Source organism: Coturnix japonica, chromosome 4 (assembly GCF_001577835.2).
Source record: "Coturnix japonica isolate 7356 chromosome 4, Coturnix japonica 2.1, whole genome shotgun sequence".
Classification (NCBI taxonomy): Eukaryota; Metazoa; Chordata; class Aves; order Galliformes; family Phasianidae; genus Coturnix; species Coturnix japonica.
Window position 1 is genome coordinate 74,368,745 of NC_029519.1, and position 24,130 is coordinate 74,392,874.

Here is a 24,130-nt window from a genome sequence, read left to right on the forward strand (position 1 = left end):
GACAAATTCAGCCCTCTCACATGCCTTTGTGATTTCTATCTCTGTCACTGCAAGCTATTCACATACACTCAAAGAATTGGTCAATTTAAAAGCAGTGATTGAGGGGCTATATTATTCAACTGTGCTCTTGATCAGACACAGATTTTGAGGAAATAATGTACAAAGCCTCTCAACTTGAACATAAGCGTTACAAATAGAATTACCTATTAAAATCATGAAGGCAATAACGTGACTTGTAAGTTACACCACTTTAAATTAATCATGCTATATCAAGTAAGGCTTGTTAGCATCTGCTCAGCGTTAGGTATTTACCTTTAGTCCACCACAGATTGGACAAGCTGAAAAAAGAGCTCTTGTCATCCCAAGGTGGGGGCTACATGTGTCATAGGGGTCAGCTGAGGCTCCACTAGGTGGCACTAACTCACTACTTTTGGAGTCTGACACCTGTCCTGGTGGTTTTGAGTCTGACCACCTCGAAACAAAATCCACACACGCCTCATTACTCGAGTCTTTGGTGCTTTCTGGGAGTAAGGATGACGGCCTCCCTCTGTCCTGGCTGTGCTCTGGTGCCCTCTGTGCTTCTAAGTGTGGAAGTAGCAGTTTTGGATCACTAGCACCATGAGGAGGCAGAGCCTGGTCCTTGGGTAGCGTGGAATCTGCGCTCTTGGGTTGCACATCTTTAGCAGCTGCCTGTAACAAACTCCTGGGTATATCATAAATATGTCTGAGAGAGCTGGGAACCTGATACTCTGATCCCACACCTCTCTGAGGCTCACTGTGAGGACAAGTACATAAATTCTGATCCGAAGGAAAGTTCAATGGCAGGCTAAGCAATGATCCAAACTCATCGCCATGGCAGATGTCCAAGCTCCCAGCATAGGAAGAGAAGCTTCCAGAGTAAGAAGAGTGACTACCAGTAGCTATTCCACTGTCAGATGAACTCTGACGGCCTATCTCTTGTAGCTGTCTGGATCGGAGGGGCTTTGGAGGTGGTTTAGTGATGCCACGTGCCCCTTCTGGATGGATTTTTTCTTCCCCAAGATGAATGCCCTTTGCAGCTGCCAGTCCATGACTCTCTTGAGAAGTGCTGGCTGAAGACTGTTCAGGCCAAATCGTCAACCTGCTCCCGACACTAACATCTGAGTGGCTGGTGTCTGAAGATGAGCTTGAAAGACTTCGATCATCTCCTAGAAAAGAAGAAGAGAGATCAGCCCATGTTTAAAACACAACACATGAACTGGAAGCAAGGCAAGCACACACAGAAAGAACCCTGATATTCCACTCGCTTCACAGAGGGATCTTCTGGTGGAACGCCGTAATCCCTGCAATTATTCCTATTCCTGATGGAAAAATAACAGGCAGATATTATTGTAACATAACCCTACTACACTGTGGAGTGTACTGCATTCAGGGCTACATTTTTAGAGCTTATACACCCAGCTCTCCCTGTTTTAGATGTGTTTTTTTCTCTATTTAAATCTTATCTGAATGACACTCAAATGCACATAAGACACAGAACAATAAAATCAAACTTGAGACTCCGCTGTCTTCTATGCTGTATTTCTCCATACTGTCCATACGACAAGACAATAATATAGCACAGCCACAAACAAAAGTGAGAATGCTACTACATGTACATATCTACATAGAAAAAAAGATCTGTTGTGATTAACTTATGTACGCATTGCAAGATATTTTTTCTTCAATGTACTTGCAAGGAGGACCTTTACAGTATCTACAGCAATCCAAAACAGAATATGGAAGAAAAACATTATACACTGATTAAAACATCCTCGTGTTTTTATGAGAAACATACACACTATGCTCTCCTCTACCAGCTCCATAAAGTTATTTTCTTCACTCTCAACTAAAACTACTTTATTTAGACAGCAATAGGATAATTTTTTAGGCATTAATTCTCATTAATTTTAAACCTTGAGCAATAAGTTGCCAGACGGGTTAGATAAGGGAAGGATCCACTGCAAATCAAGATATAAGCTCCAGGTGCTACTAAACTACTTCTCTTATCAATTGCAATGGGAAAAGTTGAGAACAATTTTCCTGCCCTCTGTGGAGCAATTCTTGTTTTATACTAACAGAAAATAGCAACATTTATCCTCTGAAATTTAATCCTCTCTCTTCCCCTAGTGCCCACTGCTTGACACTAGCTTGTGACCCCCTACACAACTGCAGCTCTGGGGATGAAATTACGCTGCCATCTAGACAGAAGACGTGAATTACAGAAACATTAATGTCAATGTCATTCCTTGTTCCTTGTAAGGAAAAGAGCGCCATAGATTCAAGAACATCTCAAGCAGAGAATGATCACGAAGTTCAGCCACATATCTGAGCACAAAGACTGGATTTAAACAAAAAAAAGAAACAACAACAAAACAGGCGTGCTTTTGTTTATCATATTACATCAGTCTGGTAGCAATTATGTAAGAGAGACCTCCACAAGGGTCAGTGGCATTAAGTCACAAACCACATTACTCAGCAGTGACTGAAGCAGCCATGGAGATGAAGACCCTAAATGAAAAATGTTGACCATTGGTTTATTATTTTTCTTTTAAGCTCATCATCTTATATTTACGTATAGATGGCTCATTGCTACAGCCTAGTAAAGAAAGAAATACTGCCTATATTTAATCAAAGGAATTTCTTACCTCCGCTGCCCTGGCGACTTGTATGGGACAGCAAGCTCAAGCGCTTCTCTAATTGCAAAGCTTCATGAGCCAATCTTTCTTCTGAGTATGCTGGATTTGTAGTTGGATCTGTAAAAGGAACATAAAATAAATAAATCAAAAGAAAAGATGTGGAAAAAATAGATAAATAGAAATTAAAAAGCATTTTTATGTTAGATATTCTATTTCTGTATTACAGGAGAAGGAAATGTCTGGCACATCCTTCCATCAAATAGAGAATCCTGAAGAAATGCAACACAGTCATAATCTTAAGTGTCCGTGACTTCTGAAATCATACCTAGAATCTATAGAGTGTACCACAAGCCCTGCAAGCACAGCACTAGAGGCAATAGCTACAGGAATAATTAGCAGGTCTAGAAGAGCTTAAGGCTAATAAATGTGTCCTGACTTCACTGAACTCACTAGGAATTTCATCAAGAAAGACTACAATTGTTTCATCCTACAAACATAAAAATCATAATAAAGTCACAGTTATAATAAACTATTTGATAGCCTTATAATTGATCCAGATCAGCTGTTTAGAAAAACATTGCTTTCAAGTTTGATGTTTAGAAGGCCATTAAGTGCAGAAGTCAGAGGTGAAGCACCACAGAAGGGTCTCTGCCTTCCTATTCAATACAAGATAAAATAGAAATACGAAAGCACTACTAAAATAGAATTGTAGAATCATTAAGGTTGAAAAAGACTTCTAAAGATCATCTAGCCCAACTGTCAACCTACCACCACGATGTCCACTAAACCACATCACACAGTGCCACATCTACCCTTATCTTGAATGCCTTCAGGGCTGGTGACCCCACCACTCCCCTGTTCCAATACATCACCACTCTTATTGAGAAGAAACTTTCCTAACTTTCCATTTTCAGCCCAAGTCTTTCCATTTTTAAAAGACTTCAGTTTGATGTCAGCAATGCAGCATTCAAAGCAAGCTCAAAATCAAGGGAAACAGCAAGCTGAAGCTCCAAAGGAGTCCCTACATTATTAACTATGAGAGAGAACCTAGCTGCCATATTTCTCCTCTTTGACTCCACTCTCACTTTCTGAATGGCCCAGGACAGGTGGGTGTGCATCACAGTAGCAGAAGTGACTGTGCTGATTTTTCTTCTGCACATAACAAAGTTCCCCATCTTTAGCAATCTACAATCGTCTGGATAAGATTAGCAGAACAAGCCAGGCATACACACAGTCTTGCTATAACAGCATGTATTGGAAATGCTGACAGGGACAGGGCTACAATGCCTGTTACACAAAGTTCCTGTGATCTCTGTGTCTTTCAGCTCCAGCAGTATTTGATGTCAGTGTCTGGCACTCTCCAAATCTAACTTTTAGAACAGAAAAGAGGACGACTTCTTCAGGCTACCATTCCTGTTTCCCCTGCAATACACCTCATGTTAAGTACTGACTAGTTCAAACCTGCGTAATTGCTTACTCAAACAAAACCCCCCCCAGTGCTTCCATGTGGATCTCTGCCAAAGGCAGATAGAAGATTTGGCCACCAGCACCTATGCTGCAACTCAGACAGGTCTCTGCAAGGATCACCTCATTGGCAAACACTGTTATAGGCTGCTGCTTGAATCTATTTTCAGATGTCCTCTGCTCCAGTTACTCTACTGTAAGTAGTTAAATATTCATATGTCCAAAAAAGTTCTATGACCCCTTTAAAAAGAAAGTTGGCATAGCAGACCAGTAAATGAGTCAATCCAAAACAGAACAGGCACCAATCCTTACAACAGCAGAATTGTCAGTAGGAAAGATACTTCCACTTTCCTCAGAAATTTGACTGTTGATGCACATAGATTTTTCACATATGCAACTGCAAGATTTTTAATAATCATTATCCCTTGAGAGAACAGCCTGGGATAAACACGAGAGGAAATTAAGTAAATTATCAAGTTCTGAATCTCAAATGTTCAACTGCTTTTAGAAGCAACCCTCCCTGTCAGCTCAAGCACAGCTACTGAAGGCAACAGGTTTCACCCAGCATCATGGAATCTCCAGGCACAGCATCCCTTCAATGAGTCTGATCATACACTGGGAGAAGAAATTTGACCAAAGAAGAAGTAGATGCCACATTGCTCATGAGATAGAAACTGCTATCTGAATATTGGGCTCACAGTTATGTGCTCTGACCTCTCTTTGCTCAGTCTTGTGGAAAACAAGCCGGATTTTTCAGTACACGCTAGGAGACTTCTAGAGAAACAGCTTCAAACCTACCAGTTATATGTGAACTTAGAAGTCATAGATGTTATTAACAATTGTTCATCAGTTTACTGAAGTCTTTGTTCTACCTTTAACTTTGAAGTCCTCAACTAATAATCAAGACTTCTGTTGTAAACACAGGTAATAAGCATTCCCAAGAAGATACAGGTGACTGAGGTCACTGGCAGCCACATTTTAGAGACCAGCCCTAACTGGAAGGCATAATCTATAACCTCCTTTCATATCAGTCTATAAATAAAGTTTACAAAATGAAAGGTGTAAACAAGCTGTTTTCTTCTTTTGTCAATAGTTGTACTTCAAAGCCTCTAAATAACTGTGGAATAATTTGTCATGTTACTAACTCAGGAGGACAGCAGCAATGTGATGGGTACCGAGACAGCTGTCCAAGGAAGTTCAAGCAGCTTCAGCCCACACAACATCCTGCAGCACTTCCAAAAACTCTAATAGCAATTTGGTACCTTAATTTCACAAAATCAGGACAAATGTATCCTATAACATCATTTACTCCCATGGAATCCAGGCAGTTAGATTCACTGAAGTCCTTCAGTTAAGAAAATGCTTTATCAACCATATTTCTCAACAAGAAATAGATTCCTTGCCATAAAGTAAAATCTTTAAGGCAATTACTGAAGTTTTCCTAACCACTGCTTCGAGGCAAAGGAGAAGCATTAAATCAAATTTGGCTGGACTAAAAATGTCTCTGATGAACATTTTATTTTTACATTACGTTGGTGGCTATTCAATACAGCCACATCAGCTGCTCATCGCGGGAGATTTAGAATAGATTTGGTAATACACAAATAAATTGTCACCGTAACTTAAATCTCTGAGATTCTTGGGGAAAGCACCTGTCAGGAAGAACGTACCACATTAAGTTGAATCAGCAGCTACCCAAGATAATCTTGATCATATGCATCTTTAAAATGCAACACCATTTAATTACTTTGGTAAACAAAGTTATGTAAGTTATGCTCAACGCCTGCTCTTTCTTCCTTTGTAACTGTAGTCAAACTCGCAAATCAGGCCTGGACCCTCACCTTCATGCTAACATCTCCACACCTTGTAAGATGTCTGGAGGAATGCAAAGGTGTCCTCAAAGTTTGAGGAGGATCCACTTGGTACAGATACTGCTGAAGGCAGCCACAGAGCTGTCTTGCAGTGGTCAAAGGTGTATCAAGCTTCGACAAAAAGAAAGAGCATCGGATAAATCCTCAGCAAGCAGCACTGCACATTCTCCAGTCAGTCACAAAGCAGCCTGAAAAAGCTTCCAGAATTAAAAGAGATCATCAAGACTATTGACATTACTCTTGGAGTCATTCCAACCTGCAAGACTAGGCTGCCTTAGTCAAATTTACAGGGTACAGATCTGCCATGTAACAAAAGATATCACTAATAAACTGTTCAGCTTTCACTAGGTTCACGTTTGGAGATCAAAATAAACCTCAATATTGAAAAGAAGGAATTCAACATATACCTGATAAATAAACATTTCTCAAATAATACACATGCAAATTTAGCATAGATTACAAACCATGCAATAAGTGATTCAGTATTCTACCAATATCTAGACTCCTGTCAATACAAGAACACAGAATTCTATTGTTCGTTTTCTAAATATCTTCCCAAGGAAGGGAGGGAAAAAAAGACTAAGTAACCACTTAGAACAACTATTTTTCAACTAGGAAAAATAAGCCATCAAAAGACTTCTTGTCACTCCTTTAAAGCCTTCAGTAAGATATAACACTGCCTAAAAACATCTACAGATATGTGCATCACCTTTTTATTCCCACTCAATGTCATGTCTTAAATTTGAGACCTGATTACGCAGCCTTTAACAAACCATCTGTATTTTGGTGCAGTTTAGTTAAATTAAAGGGCTCCCAAAATAAAATTTACTGCTCTGTGGTGGTGCTCAAAACAGCAAATGTTCTTTTTCCTTACCATTTTATTTTGTATGTGTGCATAATGGAGTTGTTTTTATCATGATAATATTCACATTGATTTGGTATATATTTCCAAGAAATCACAGAACAATTCAGGTTGGAAAGAATCTGCAGACTCTCCAATCCAACCTGATGCTCGAAGGAGGGTCAGTTAGTAGAGATCATGCTAGATTTTGCTACCTGAAAAAAGTCACTCACATTTGCAAGTTGCAGTAATGATATGAATCGATGTTATAAGAAAAACTAAGCGAACACTGACTGCATAATTATATTCATACCACGTGCATTGGAGCCCAAGAACACTGACTTTTTTTCCCCCACCACACCACATCATTTCCTCCCTGTCTTCCTTTCTTGGGACTACTTAACAGTTATTCAAGTCAAGTTAGAAACTTAACTTGAATAACTACTTAACAGTTATTCTTGCTTAAGTTAGAAAGCTACAGTCAAAAGCAAGAAATCAAATTCAAATGGCAGCCTGCAGAGAGAAGGGTTCTCCCTATGAAAGCTTTAAAGCAAATTAAGTTATACAAAACCAGAATATTGCATATCTAAAGCACAGTTAAGGCTGTATAGCACTCCTCAATGCCATAAATAAGGGTTACTCTCTGTTGATATTTTTTGATAGAATCCTCAGTCTGGAAATTTTCACCTAGCTATCTGGGGTGTACAGGTGACTTACTTATTTAACATATCCATTTCAAAAGGTTCCCTGAATTCCAATACTCTTGCCAGATACAGCATGCAGCTGGCAGAGAATTGAGCTTCTCAAGCAATACACAGTGTGTTCTGTGTAACACCATACTTGATAAGGAAAGTTAGTTTATGGATGAATCACTGGTATCGTACATGTGTATGCGCCTTAAACAGGTCTGTACAAGCTTCTGTACAGGACAAAAAATAAAGGAGAACACCAGAGCTGAACAAACTTCTTAACTTTATGCAAACACAGTTTGTGGCACAAGAATGAGGTGTTGCTGCCTGCTGAGCTCTTTGGCTGCTTTGTTTACCTTTATGTTACAATTTCAGGAAAGAAGAAATAAACTGAGCCTTATGTCTACTGTGTTTACCTCATAGAATCATCATAGAATTACCCAGGTTAGAAAAGACCCTGAAGATCATCAAGTCCAACCGCAGCCTAACCAGTACCCTAACTCTAAAAACCCTCAACTAAATCATATGTCTGAGCACCACATCCAAACGACTCTTAAACACACCAGGGACGGCAACTCAGTTGTGACTTCTTAAGATAGCTGTTGTTTCAGGCTGTATTTCATTTNTGGAAAAGACCTCAAAGATCATCAAGTCCAACCACAGCCTAACTCATAGTACCCTAACTCTAACAACCCTCTGCTAAATCATATGTCTGAGCACCTCAGCAAACTTCTTGCAGTTTCAAATGTTTCACATCCAGACCTAATCTTTTCCACCAAGTTTCCTTCCCAAACTGACTACCTTCATCTTATAGCAGTGATAAAACTCTGCCAAATATCTGTTAACTAACACTTTAACAGATACTCAAAACATTTCTACCATCCCTTCCTCATTCTTCACAATTCCTGGATTCTATTCCCACTAAAATCCCATTGCCAGTTCCCAGATAACTTCCCACACTTTCATTTCCACACTCTTACCCTGACAACCATTCTAACTCAATACGGTATTTCTTAATCTGTCAAAAGGCAGCGTGGCTTACTGTGATTCTGATTTCCTTTTCTAACATTACAGTACATGCAATATTTACCAAGAAAATAAAAAGTCTCAAGCAGCAAAGCTGAAACTGAGGCCTGACAGTTTCTTCTGAGGTTGGCAAGGTTTTCCAGATGTTTGGGTTGAATTCAAAACACCCCAGTTAGTTTTCCCACTTTCAACTAATTAAGCTTTTATAAATATTAACTCAGACATTGATCTAAGTTGCACTGTACAAGTCTACAATTGCCATACTTTGGTACCATTAAACAAGAGAAGGCCAAAGGGAGCAATATCACCAGAAATCTGAATGAGCCAGAGCAGCAGGGTGAAACTGGGTACATTCAATGGATAAATCTGTTCTGATAACATTTTAGAATGGAAACCACTTTGCACTTTCTGCACGCTGTTCTTACAGTCAGAGCAGTAAGGGCTAGACATGGCAAGTTCCTACTTTGCTCAGTCACTCTGTAGTTCCTATATTAACCTGGTAGCACTGGACGCAAACCAAAAGGGCCTTTCGTCGGGGAGATGCCGCGGACGATACAGTCAAACAGAAAGCTGATCTGCTCTCCTTCAGCACAAGAAAGGAAGAAAACACCAGCCCCTGCAAGAAAGAACATACATGTGTTTTTCACCTGGATACATTAGAAATGTATTTAGTTGAAGCCATTAATACTGTAGCAATCAAAAGAGTGTACACTGCAAGCCATGAAAAGAAAGCAACAAAACATACACTAGAGAAGGAGAAAAGAGTTCAGCATATACACTGAGTCAGGAAAATATACAAATTCAATAGATAACTAATAGTTTATGCTAGTTTTCTGCAACTCAGGCAGTCAGAGCAATGCTAAAATGTGAACCATATGCTTAACAGCTGTCTCATTTACCCCTAGAATTTTGCAGATTAAATCTTAGCTATGCAAGTGTCATGGTTACTGAAAGTGCCTTCATTGAAATGAACTAGGTTAAATCTGCTTTTACCAAACTTTATCAAAGAACAGCCTTTTATATCCCTTATAGCAATCAGGGTTTGGTTATATTGTTAGATTAGAATATAAATTTTCCCACTTGTTTAAACAGCCTAGACTAAGCCCTATGTACCTATTATTAAACAGAATGTAAGATGACTCCACAGGCTGTCATCAGATCTTTACCCTTAACTCTATTCTGATATTTTGCTTTCCATTCATTAAGTATAGCCCCCAGCAAAATTAGAATGAGAATCACTAAATAAACAAACAAGTTCTGAGCCACACTATATACTGCTATGGGGACAACACACAGAACTAAAAAAGTTCCACGTGACATTTGAATTGAGAATTTTCATACTAAGTCCTTCTCGCAACAGAAAAGAAGCACAGTTGGCCCTTTCAATGAACTGAAATACAAAATACTCTCCATCCCATGTAACCAGTGAAATTAGTAGAACAATTAGTATATAGACCTTTTAAGAAATGCTGTCAGTTCACTAGAGCCAGGCACACTACAAAACCAGACCACCACACCAATAGAGTTATATATATAGCTTTCCTAGGAGCCCTTAGTCTGGACATAAACTTGACTTCTGCACATTTCTCTAGCTTATTCTGAGTTGAATAATTGTTAATTTTACTTAAAGCAGCATCACTGATCTTGATAAGAATGCTTGCAACCCTATCACATCCCACACATATGCAAGACCTTTCCAAAAAGTATTTAACACTTGCAGCTGGCAAGTGGTAAACTGATCATTTAGGAGAAAGCATATTCTGCTCCATGCTCTTTTGTCACTCTCAGATTATGTTAAATTGAAGTCCCTGTCTGCTCTGCTTAAATCTGTGTTAGACTACACTGTTTGAACCATCTCCTAATTTGATTTGTCACACCCTCACCTTTGTTCATCTTCGGATCTAACTGATCGATCAACTGTATCCCACATTTTCTCACAGCTAATAAACATGCAATGGCTTCAGTATCAAAAACCATCTAGGAGATTACAATAGTGATCATGCAATCTGACAGGTATAAAAGTTTCAGGTACTGACTCATATACAGCCTTGTCACATTTTCCCTCTCCAGGAGATGCCAAAGAGTGAGACAGCTGTATTAAAAGAAGTTGGGTGCAAAATTTGCATTCAGAAGGTATTTGAAATTTAGCTTCTTCTCTTAGTTATTTTCTCCTTCCCTCACTCAGTATAGAATGGTGTCCCTGATGTTTAAAGGCTGAGAATCACACTGATGGCAAAGGACGTGCCTTTCTTGAGAAAGCAGAGCAGCACAAAACTCTGCAGGGTTCTGAAAATGACCTTCGCATGCCGTGAGTGATAAGCAATCAAGATATGGAGATAACAGAGAACATCAATATTGCCAAGCATAGTAATGGACTATAGCCTGGTAATTCAGCAGAAGGCTGCACATCCACACTGCCATTCACGAAAAGAAGATACCTTCAGTGTGTCTGTACGTAAAAGTTACATCTGGACCACTTGCATTTGATCACTATTGAAAAGTAGTTTACTTAAATTCCTAACAGGCTCTACTAGCCTGTGACTTCAATAGAAACAAAGAAGTAAAGAGTTGTTGAAATTTACTTCCATGTGACTTGGCTAATTAACTTACGAATAATTTATGTGAAAAAAAAAAATCATTCCACATTTGGAAATCCAAAAAACAAACATGAAAGCTTTTATATAACTTGTGCAAACAGCTTATGGACATGTGCCCATGGGTACAAACCCAACATACATGCATTCCCATCAAATATTTCTTTGTAGATCCTGTTATTCACGCAATCACCATAAACACTGGTCAGCTTTATGGGAAATGTTTTCTGTCTTGTTATGTTAGACAATGATGAAAGTTCAGGAGTCCTTACAAAATACATCAGAAGAGATGAATGAATTGTAAGGTTCAACTGAGTTATGTTTTAAAAACATATATAAAAGCCAGCAACTGCATTTCTTTCCTGCTTCCTTGAGAAAGGTGATACATTCCCAACTAGAAATTGCAAATCTCAGTCATGTGCTGGAATAGATTTGGTGCACAGGCATTTGGTAGCCCAGGATTACGTGGTATACATCAATGTAATACCATGTGGCTGTTAACTAGACTGAAGAGCTCTCTCTTTGTTCATGGGGTAAGAAGCTTGGTGAGAGATATTGCTCAAACTCTATATTAAAAGAGTGTCCAACAGTGGCAGGCCAAAAGAAATACATAGCTTGTCCCCTTGAATGCATACATGCAGGTGATAGGAAGCAAAAAAAGAAAGCAGCCTATGGCAAATTAAGTTTCTCAGCTCTCCCATGTATCAAGAAACACATTTCTTAAGAACAAAAGAAAAAGTAACATAATGCCAAAAAATATAGTGGGACTCTTTCCAAAATACTTTCTAATTCTGGGCATCTGTAGCTAAAGAAAAGATTAATGCATACCAAAAACCAGGTACATAAATGAGCAACTGCTGAGCTCTTAGAGGGAAGACGAGATATATGGGCTTGTTTAGCCTAGCAAAAGAGACAGTGCATAGAAGTTCTATAGCTAATTGTGGAGGTAAGCATCAGGGAGAGAGAGAAAGAGAGAGAGAGAGAGAGAGAGAACATTATGCCAAAGAAAAGTGCCAGAATAACAATCTGATATAAAAGCAAAAAGTTAGTTTGGAAACCTTGTGAGAAGATTTTAAAGGATCATAGACATGAAAGGATCTACAAGACTCAAGACCCCATTCCTGCCTAATGCACATTTGGATCCTTTTTAAAGGATTACAGTCATGTCAGCTTCAGTATTCAAACAGTGTTGAACTTTCAGAAACAGCTGACATACACTCAGAAATCAGATTCTTTATTCTTTAATCAGTGAAGAACGAAGTATGAAAAACGAAAGGCAGAATAACTTCATGAAACCTGAAATGTTTCCCTTGGAAGAAAACACATCTCATTTTTTCACCTTTACCATTCTGACACATGCTACTGGGGAATACTCTTGATTTGCAGTAGTGTGGAAAACCACAGAATACACCACTAGTTAAAAGCAGCACCCAGAAATTAGGATAAGCTCAAAGGTAAGAGGGGACCCAAGGGAAGAACTCCAGCATAATATAAGTAGTTCAAGTATTTCAAAGTCCCATAGCAAATCCATCAACTACAGCTTCCCCCTTGTATCATTCATTCACATTTCATATCACATATTATTTACACAACTGGCGTTCTGGCCTACGAAGTAGAATATCTAGGTTTTCTGCAATGAAGAAATAAGATTCAAGCAACAATTGAAGTTCTTTGAATACAGAAATTGCATCAAATCTAGAACAAGTCACATAAGATCTGCAACAACTAAGGAACCTAAATGGAGGGCTATCTAACTAGCCCATTACTTTCTGCTGTCAACAAGCACTTCACAGTAGGAAGAAAAGAAAGATTTGAAGCCCTGAAGGGTGCAGGAGGCCAGGAATCAACGTTTCCCACTCTCATAACGGCATGACGACTGAAAGAAACATGCTGAGCAATACAGCTACCACATCATCTTTCCTACTGATGTTTCAGAGTGTCTTCTATAGCTAGGCAACTCAGAAAAAAGTTTCTGGTTTTGGTTTTGTTTCTGAATGCTTACTGAGGGACTAAAACATCTTCACTCCCACTTCCAAGAATCAGTCTGCAGGAGCATACATACTCTGGCCTGTTCAGGAAACTACTTGGAAGCATCCCAGGGTATCTGATCCTGGAGAGAAGACAGATCCAGGAGAACTGGCTCATTTTCAAGGATCACCTTCTGCAGTTTCAAGCCAAGCAGAGGTGGCAGGAAAGCCTATGTGGAACTCCATGTAAAATTCAAACGTAAAGAAGCAGCACACAGGTAGAAGAACTAGGGAGACCAAGATGATGCAGGAGAAATACAGACACACTGTCCAAGCACACAGGGATGGGATTAGAAAAGCCAGTCTCTAGCAGAGTTGAATCTGGGCTTCTACAACTGTATCAGCAAAACAAGGAAAACAAGGGAAAACTTCAGCCTACTGCTGAACTGGTGGTGGACCTGGTGTCAAAGGACATGCAGAAGGCTTCAACACTCAAAGTCTTCTCCATTTTGGTCTTTACTGATATGATTCAACTCCCCTGTCAGTAATCACAGACCCTTGAAACCAGTATGGAATCTGGAACGAGGAAGACTTTCCATAGGTGGATAGGAGTGGGCTGAGGAATATTTAGACAGGTGGTGAGGGAGCTGGTCAGCGTCATTGCAAGACCACTCTTGATGGGCCTCCTTATTTTCCTGCAAAGGACTGGAAAAATTAAAAAAAATAAAATAATTTTTAAAAGTAACGAAAGGAAATAGATCTTCAAGAAGGGCAAGGGAACCACAGATGGGAGAAATGATAACACAAATAATCCTCTAGCATTTCCAGACTTCCAAACACATCAAGGACAAGATGATCACTGGCAATGACCAGCATGGAATTTACAAAAAGGAAGCAATGCCTAAACAAACTAATAGTCTTCTCTAATAAAATGACTAACTTGAATGAAGCAGTAGTTGCCTTTTGTTTCTAATCCAGGAAGGCTTTCAACACCATCTCCTATAACATATCCACTGACAAAGTGATTAAGTGCAGACTAACCAAGTAGACAAAGAAGTGGACTGAAAACTGGCTAAAGTGGTTATTATCAGTAGCACAAAGTCCAGCCAAACATTACCGGAGTATGGTGGAATAAAATTTTGGGCCAGTGATGTTTATCATCCTCATTGACCTGGATTGTGGCACAGAGTACACCTCCAGCTAATTTGCAGAAAGCAGAAATCTGGGAGTAGCAGGTGATACACCAAACTACAGGAAGAAGTTGCTCACAGATGTTATGGAGTACTCATCCATAGAGAGGAAGCTATTGAACATCCTGGATGCCACATAAAACTAGCTCATATTACTTACTGCTCTGCTTCTAGTTAGGAAAACATACATCTTTAACAACATAACATGAGCAATGCATAGAACTGTAGGGTGATATAACAGTAATCTAATATATTCAGATCTGATTATATATATACAAATAGTACATAGTTGATAACAAAGATCCACCCCATTTCATTATAAAACCAAGGAAGAGAAAAGATATCCATAAATTTAGGGCTGACCTTGATCCTACCAAAATGTACCTCCAGTCTTCATGTCAATATCTTAAAGCACCTTATTGCTGAATATCCAGAATTTAGGCAGCCTATGTGGAAGTGCTAGACTCACATTTCTGGATGCATGCAGTCATCTGATAGCAAATGTAAAATGGACAAACACAAGACCTGGGTAACCTGTACAACAGAGGAGCACATATTGCACACTTCAAAGCAAAGCTCTACAAGACTTCATAGGAAGCTATGGTAAAGACACCTCCAAGCAGACAAGAGTCCAGCCATCAAATTTCTTGTTCTGGTGGCTCAGCCAAATTTCTTGTTACTCTCCTCCTGCAGACCAGCTTCTTCTCTACTCTACAGAGCTCATAAAATCATGCAGGTTGCTGAAGGAGTATCAGTTATACTCATATCCTCAAGGAATCTTTCCAGGGAACAAAATACTGAATACTAGAGACAACTCCTCCATCTTTCCTGACATTTCAGAAACCCAGTCTTACCCTGTGCACACTCTGTCTAAGGTGGTTTGACTACCCCAATATGCACTGGAACAGTAATTTTCTGACTAGTTGCATGAAAAATCAGCACAAATAAGCACAAATTTCATCAACATTATCATAAAAATCACAGATGCTGAGTGCTGAATACCCTTTATACCCTATCACAATGTTCTTTCCAAAATTGTAGTATATCTAATAAGTGGGTTCTCAAGGCAATATGCACCAAAAACACAGTCAGTGATAACAGTCACTGTGAAAACATGCACGAAAGAGAAAAAATCCAACTGTTATGGTGTTTTTGTTCAGTTGGGTTTGAGAATATACAGCCTAATGTCCATCACTGTTTTCTGCTACTCACTTCCACTTGAGAATAGTCATTAGTGTTACTTCCTTCCATACACTAATGTACGTCTGCATGAAATACATGCTTGGAATCTACAGATACTCCATTTGCAATCAACTATGTACTCCAAAAATCAAGCTATTAATTGAAGGCCTTGTTAGTAAGAAATTACTATCTTCTTTCTTTGAGGCACCTGCTTACATGAATAGTACCTATCACGCAAGTTATCAGTCTGTTGCTAATATTACTTAAAGATCACTTTTTCACTATTTCAGCTGTCTATACTTTTCAAATACAAGTTTTCCACAGTTAAATGATTTCAAATTTCATTACTTCAAGAACTGGTATTCTACACAAACTTCCCAGAAAGCACAGCTGTTCTTAAAGCACAGAGGATACCACACTTTGAAGTTAGGCAAGTTTTTCCCTGAAAAAGCTTTCTGAATGCATAGCTTAAGATTTCTATTTTCAGTTAAGAAGACAAAAAGTGGATACAAGTCCTGCACAGAAATGCATACATTCAGCTACAAAAATACAATATCTTATAACAAGTTATGTAGCCAGCAGTCTGAACTATACTACTAAGAAACAAGCTCTCCTGCTCTAGGCTTCACACAACTTCTTAACCAAAACACAATAATCTTAACTACAACCATTTGTTTTCTTACAGACTGTGCCTATAACACATTTCTTCAGTCAATGAAAATACCTCTTTAGCCCCAGCACCTAAATTAAGCAGTGAAGGATTTGAACCAGAATGTTCTGCAGCACAGTCCAGTGTCCTTATTCAGAAATGAGGGCACAAATGTCAAGTCCATGCTTACCACCTTTATAACTCAGCTCTGTACTTTTCAACAGGCAAACCAATGAACTCTCATTATAAAACAGTCAACAGTAAAACAGACACAATTTATTAGAGTTTGTGGGATTTCCACCAACTTGGAAACCTTGTTTTGTTTTTCTTTTTTACTCTGGTAATTGAAGAAATCAATCATTTTCACATTTTAGCATGCAAATGTCACACAACTTGATATCCAGTTTGGCAATAAGCACATCCATTTCCACTCACAGATTGTCAATACAGCAAATTCTGCTACTAAAGTTAAAACTCATTGTTTTCAATTGATGTAGATGATTGCATTAACCATCTTTTCAGCTCTTAGGTAAAGTGATAAAGTGAAAAGTCCTGAATATGACATCAGAGCAAGAGATCTGGCCTGAGTGACTAAGGAGTACCTCAGCTTCTGGGCTACAGAAACTAGCTTCAGCTTGTTTTCTTTGATTTTAAGCTCATGAAACCTGTGGTCCTACAGCATGAATGTTCCTAAAATGTATAAGTCCTCTTATTGCATTTAGCGGCATTTACACAGTGAGAGACTTACTTCTACTTCAGTATCCATTTCCTTCTGCAGACAACAGAAATAATCATAACTTAATAATCTGAACATTAAACCATTTTGCTTCATCTCTTCCATGACACAGGCCTTAATCTTCATTACCTTATTTTTGCTCTGGGTCCATAAGCATCTTCTGGAGAGCCACATGGCAACGACAACCAAAACCAACAAAATTTACATTTCCACAAACAGCTTCAAATGACTTTTAGAAGACAGGTTCTATTTGTACTTACAGAAGCCACACCTCGTACCCCCTTCAAAGATGAATCCATTTGGGACAGCTCCGTATCGACGCAGATCTGAGAGTTTCCATTGTCCCATCACACTAGGAGGAAGGTCTTTTGCAAGGACGAGAATGTCATTGCAGAAATGCAGCGTAGCAGGCCCACTCTCTAGTTTAGTGCCAGGTGCTACAAAAACTTGAAATCTATGAACTATCAAATAAGGAAGAAAAAAAAACATTACTATAGAAAGCATGAGTAACATACCATAACTTACGTAAGTCATCCTGCACAGCTGTGGTGTGTAGACTGACCCCTGCCCACATCACAAGGCTAGGATGGGGATTCTAGGTAGAGCCCAGATAGCCCCATGTTAAGTAGCTAATGTTTCAAGTTATTAAGTTGTAATGCTACAACTTAATGCTACATTAATCCATCCAAACTCCTACAGAACAAACCCCATATCAAATTAGTCAGTTATCCAGCCTCCTTCCATCCTTGCATCAATACAGGGATTTCTGTGCCCTCCAAATAGCCTTTTCCCAGCCTTTCTGAATTGCATGCACACTGACACAAAACACGATGCCCAAGGAGCCCAGAAGTCAAGGCTCAAAGAAATAGGCAAGTTCTAACAAGAGGTCTGTCACTGACTCATTTGCAGCCTTTAATAATCTGTATCACTCCCTTCCACACGTTGCCTTCCCTAACAGTAAAATGAGGAAAATTACATTTTCCCACCTTTGTGACTCTTCTGTGAGCTGATGACGTTAGATGCCCTGATATATAAATTGACTTGGAAATTAGTGATTCATTGGTAATGTACATTCTTAGATGTCAGTTAACTCTTTATATTTCTCAGTCTAAACTCCAGTAGAGCTGGGGAAAAGGAAAGACACCTCTCTCATTCAAGTTGATGAAGTTCAGGTTTAAGTCCCAACTCCAGTATCCCCTATATTACAAGGGACATTACCTACAGTGGTAGCTGTTCTAGGCTGGCCATCTTCTCTAGAGCTGGGAGTATTTCAAAGAGTCAAATCTCACAGTATTTCAAAGGCAGCAATTTAAATTTGCAAGAGCCTACTTCTCAAAAAACTATTTTGACCTCTACTGCTCCTCCAGTTTCTTTCATCTTGCAACCAGATACACACACACAACAAATCTGTCCTGGCAGAGAGAAGCATAAGGACTGTCACATTTTCTGTTGTACTTTCAAGGAAGCATTTATCATGAAATATGTAAATATACATTTTGGTTATCCATTTAATATCATTCAAACAGCTTCCTTCCTATGATATTTACAGAGTAACTTCCAGGTACTCTCATTTCTTATCATTATTCTTCCCTATCTCTTGCCTATGCTCCTTCAAGCATCATGAATATCAACCAAGTCTGAGCCTTGTTTCTTGTTTAAACAGTTGCTATATTAGTTTCCATCTTAGCTGTAAGTCAGCTCCTCACCTATGACGTACATTTGCAAAGTTTCCTAAGGCTTCAGCAGAATTAGCCACAAAGTCATTTGAGTGAGATGTGTAAGGAGCCAGAGATAGATCTTCAAGCAATCACATCTCTACTTACAGTAGTACTGCTAGGGAGCAAGTCAATAGACACATAATGTTCTCTTCTGGGCAAATAATTACTTTACACAACCTAATAATAATGTAAAATATGAAAGAGATAGTAAAACCATCCTGATGAATAATATTCAGTAAAAAATATTTAATATCTTTCAGACAACTCTGCACAGTTAACGTCAGAGATACTTTGACACTGCTTAAACTATAAGAAGTGAAAACATCAGCATCTTTTCTGCCTCATAAACGGAGAACAAAGAACACTCTAACACAAGGGGTTACAAGTTACCATAGCTGACAAAATCTAAGAGTTACAATTCAGATTCCAGAACATTGTTAGAAAACAGCATACCCAAATTTGAACAAAACCAAAATAGAGGCAAAGTCGGGTCTGGACATGAAGGTTTTGCTGTATTCTCCTTTTCTGGTAATCTGTAATTTCTAAAATCCTCTCCAGGCATCTACTGTTCTGGCTGGGATGGGGGAAGGCAAAAATTAGAATCATGAGCAAGAAATACTGCTAAGGTTTTTATTTCCTTTAGGTAATCTTTTTTTCTCCATAGCTACTCACTGATCTGTACTATACTAACTTTCTCAGAATGAGCTGAGGAGTTGAGCACACTCTTCTCACAAATGGCCTACACCTCACTCAATTCCACTGCTTTCTCTAATTCTGAATGATTTATACCCTTGAGCTGTCCTAGAAATCACACTCACCTGACCTCCAAAAACAGAAAGAAAGCACTGGGATCCCCAGTGAACTTTCCCATCCTGTGGTCCTCACTCAACAGCATCAACTTGTTCCACTCTTTGTTATTTTTTTCTTCCTGCTTCCCAGACTCTGAGGTCATCTGCCCACAGCCTATTTTCAGCACCCAGCCACATTATCTCCAATGCACTCAAAGGCATCCTTACTAGTCTTTAAGAAGGAAACACCAAATAGTCATCAACTCCTGTTTATATAATAGCCTCCTCTTTTTTCCTTCTATCTACCCAGGCCAGATTCTATTCTGTTCCCTTACACTTCATTTCTACACCTCCACCCGCACACTCTCCCCATCTGTCTCTAATCCAGGGCTACCTTCAGCTCATAGTCTATTCCTACCTTATTCATAGCTTTAATAAATTCCTCACTTCCTTTCAATTTCCTCCCACCACAACCATAACTCTCACATTCAGATCAAAACCAAACATTCTCTTTATCCCAGCATTGAATCAATGCAAGATCATGAAAACAAGACCAACTCTGTCAAATACAAATTCTCCTCCAGCTGTCATACATGAGTTCTAATTTGTCCTAAAGGACAGACCTATGCTGAGAGAGATCCCAATACACTATTAAAGAAACAGAAGTGAAACACAAAACAACCACACTGTCAGAGCGTACTCACTACTCCCTCTACATCTGCCTATCTTGTTCAGGGATGCCCTCTAACCTTTGCCCTTGTGCAAGGCTGGTAGCTCCAAGTAATAAATCTGTGTCTCCATTCCTATACCACTGCATTTTATTGGCATAAAATTCTCAGACCATCTTTGCATGTCTATACTGAAAAGTAATGAGTCCATAGCTACAACAGATGGCAAAGCATATGTAATAAATGATTATGATAGCTAATGTGTCTTCCACACACCTACCTCCTTTCCCAGTTTTAACTAAACAGACATAAAAGCTACTATGGATTTTCAACATTATCAGTCCTTCATCTCTATATACTTTGCTACCCAATAAAAAAAAAACCAAAAAAAAAAAAACAAAAAAAAAACCAAGATATACGAGTAGATAGCTGGAAAGGCTTTAACCAAGGTTATATTTCATGGAGAGATTTCTCTTCCTGAAAGGGAACTCCAGCAACATTATGAATTATCAAGGGCAACACCTGGTACGCTACCATACAGCTCAGAAAATTGGGATTGAACAAGCCAGCTTCTAATGTGGGACCTACTTCTCTTAATTCAGGCTCTTTCTGAATCCTGTCATCTAAATCCCCAAGTAAATTGCATTACCAGAAGAACTCTAATCACTTTGCTTCAAAGCAAAACTAAGTTGAGAGATTTCCTTATTAAGGACCAATATTGGGCAACACTGTACTCACAGCCTACCAGAAGGGACAAATGCTTTAAGGCATAAAGGGAAGAGCAGCCTCTTCACTTATATAAGTGAGCTTCTACCCTAACTATACTCTTTAATCTGCATTTTAGTCATGGCTTTATTTTTTTTCCTGACAAGGAAAAAAAGGAATAGGAAAAAATAGGGAGTATGAGAAGACAAAGGTTACCTTCCCCCAAACTGTAGCGGATTCGTACATCCCACGCATACATTGTTTCCTTGTTCTCAAATCCTAGCATCACAACTTGAGAAAGACAGATGATTGCAAGGGTGTGATTCAAGCCCTCATAGGAGAGCCCAGGATCCAAGCCACAGATGTCTTCTAAGGTCACGCTGCTTCTCTCCTTGTGCCCTTTTGATCGTTCAGATTTATCCTTGTACACCAGCATGAGCAAACAGTCTAAAAGAAGCAAAACTGTCAGAGATGATGAGGCAGAACAGAACACAACACGTTTGTACCAAAGCAAAGTACTAAGAAAAGTGCTTCAGACAACTGCAGATCAGTCTGATCAAGCCAATACTAGATCTCAGCTTCCTTCCCCCACCCTACCCAGACAGGCTGCAGTCCACATTCAGGGAGCAGGCATATTTCAGCAGTCATCTGTGGGCTCAGAAATACAAAGACAAGAAAAAAAGTCTTCCCAATTACTTTGCAAAAACACACTGATTTCTTTTTTGCATTGTCTCCCAAGTTTTGAAGGGATTGACTCGTTAATTTTGAGCGTTAGAAGCTGGAGTATGATTGCTATCCATATTACAAGTGCTAAGAACCGCGAGGCTATTGTCATCTTTATTTCCATGAGAACATACTGAACCACAAACGAAATTCTTACAGTAGTTAACAGATTACTCAACTACTAAATGGTGAGCAGCCTGCCCGCACTGCCAGACATTGTGTCAGCTCAGGTTTCCCAGTGAAATGCTACACAGTAGCCATGCTCAATAATCATTATGTGCCACACCTCTATTTGTTTATGTCTTTTTAAACATGTCACCATTTGTCTTTAACCCCTTCCTGAGCATGTTATAATATAGATAGTATAGTATATAGTAATACTATGACAGTAAACATGCAGTGGAAGAATGTGACTCAAGCATCACGGTGCTCTAAGAAAAGCATGTTTCAGACAAAAACAAAGGGAGCATCATTTTCCCACCTTTTGCATACAACAAAAAGAGCATTCATTTTCACCCAGGTTCCCTTCCTATTGCACATCACTGGGTTATAACCCAAATTAATGGTCACCCAGGTTCCCTTCCTATTGCACATCACTGGGTTATAACCTGAATTAATGGTACACATCCGTAGCTGCCCTGCATGCCACCAGGAGGAAGCTCCTGTGCACCATTACATGAATGTTGGGGTGTGGTGCATCAGACCTGGCAAGGAGCCCTGCAACACTCAGCTGGGAAACAGCCTGGGAAAGCTCCGAAGAGCTGAAAAAACAACTGAAAGACCCAAAGCCTGCTCGCCAATCGTCTACATGCCGTCCCAATTGTTTTCTTGCACCTGTTAGCAAAAACAGCTGCCACTATGATACTTCTGCTGTGCAGTTGTGCATCTGAAGAAAGAACTGCTATGGCATACAGAGCGAGTGAAGCAAATCTTTGGGGGGAGGGGAATTTCTGGTAGATCTTCATACGTTTGGTAGAATGAAAACAGCATTTTTTGAGGAATAACATTATAAGTTTACTTTTGGAACTCCCCTATTTTTCCCTTTTATATTTGGTTAGACATCCAGGCCCATACCTGTATGTCTGGATGGTGACTTGTACTATCTAGAGTTGCCCGTTCGTGGAGAGAAGTTTAACAAATGTAGTAACAAAAATATCAACATTAAACTGTAAAAACCCATACCAAAAAATTGGTCTAAAGACCAAGATATAGCCACTCTACCAGCCAGAAAGGGCTCTGTAATGAATTCAGAGGCAATGTAGATCCACGTTTGGAAAATAGGCAACAACTTACCCCAGGAATAAATACTTTTGAGGCTAAATGGTTTTCCCATTAAAAATAAAAGTTAAAAAAATATATATATATTGGGAAACATGAAGCCTCCTTTTCCTTCTCCAGCATTAAAACATCAACTCTTCATAACATTTTCAGTTCTCCCTTGCAAACGGTGGAACTGAAGTTTTTAATTCAAGATGACATCTTATTTTTAAATTGAAACGCTCCGTGTCAAAACACAGAACAAAAATAACCACAGAGCTCACAATGGCAGCCTTTCACAGCCACCAATCACCCCCCGAAGAAGTAATTTCTAAAAGCAAGCGTTTGAAACGGGAACTAAACTCTCGGCGTTCGTTACGCTTCGGCGGGGTCTCCTTCGATATCCTCTTTCTATTTCTGGCCGCCTGGCTCTCCGCCAGCTGAGCCCAAAAAAGAAAATAAATAGATATTTCTTTCGTTGTTATTATTAATGTTATTTTAAAGGAGGAAAGAGCAACGACGGCTCGTGGAAACCTCCAGCCGAGGGGTCACTGCCTGAAACAGCACACCCGACGGGGTGCCCCGTAAAGAGCTTTTCTCCCTCTCCCTGTGCCCCGCACCCCCGGCAGGCGGAGGAAAGGCCCCGCGGCCGCCGGTCTCTCTCCCCCCTCCGCTCCCAGGCACAGGGTCCCCGCTCCGCTCTTACCTGCCACCGGGGAGGGCTTGCGCAGCACCAGCCACCTATTCTTCCACTGCAAGGAGAGGCAAAAAGACAGGGTTAGCCAGGGCCGGGAGAGGGAAGAGAGGGCTCTATTCCCCTCGTGAGGAGGGGGCGTCGGTCGGAGACCCCCAGCCCGTGCCGGCCGCGTGGCCGAACCGAAAGGGCACAGGGGAACTCGGACCTTTTTTCCTTCTCTCAACTTGACGTGACCCTCCACCACCACGGAATCCGTCATCTTCAGTCATGATTCCGGACAGCTGCGCCCGGCTCGCTGCTCCCTCCCCGCTCTCTGGCCGAGGGGTCACTTTCAAAATAGCTTTAGTAGGTCCCCGTTGAGGCACAGCGAGCTCGGCGGGCGATCGGCCAGCGCTGCCCGGCCCTCCCCGCGCCCCCCGCCCCGCCAGCTCAGAGGCCGGACCGGCTCCGGCTGAGGGGGGGTCCTATAAAGCTCCCCGCCGGTTCTGTGTTAACTTATTTTATTGCTTTGTGGAGTTTGCGCTTGTTTGCGTTTTATCGCTTCTGCAGGGTTTAAGTACATGCACATGAGAACCGGAGCACCCACAGCCTGATGAAGGCTGCTCCCGTCGATCTGCTCCGGCCGAGACCCCTGGAGGTGCCGAGCTTTGCGGGCAGCCCAGCTCCTCCAGCGCCGGGGCCGGAGGGAAAGCCCGGAGCGGAATCATC

At 40.2% G+C, this 24,130-nt stretch overlaps 1 protein-coding gene across 3 annotated transcripts in view; it reads right to left on the bottom strand.

The window, feature by feature from the left end:
* Positions 1-23,863, bottom strand: part of DOK7 (docking protein 7) — a 52,091-nt gene extending 28,228 nt beyond the window's left edge. Inside the window, exons 1-7 of one of the 3 annotated variants that reach the window (XM_015862941.2) lie at positions 23,628-23,858; positions 23,432-23,477; positions 20,962-21,207; positions 17,127-17,327; positions 9,045-9,164; positions 2,667-2,774; positions 313-1,187 (exon numbers count right to left, since the gene is read on the bottom strand). In XM_015862941.2, the coding sequence (XP_015718427.1) occupies positions 313-1,187; positions 2,667-2,774; positions 9,045-9,164; positions 17,127-17,327; positions 20,962-21,207; positions 23,432-23,477; positions 23,628-23,681 (1,650 nt within the window). In that variant the 5' untranslated portion in view covers positions 23,682-23,858. Of the gene's footprint in view, positions 1-312; positions 1,188-2,666; positions 2,775-9,044; positions 9,165-17,126; positions 17,328-20,961; positions 21,208-23,431; positions 23,478-23,627 lie in introns of all 3 variants that reach the window. The other 2 variants (XM_015862942.2, XM_015862943.2) reach the window with 2 other exon arrangements.
* Between the last annotated feature and the right edge of the window lie 267 nt (positions 23,864-24,130).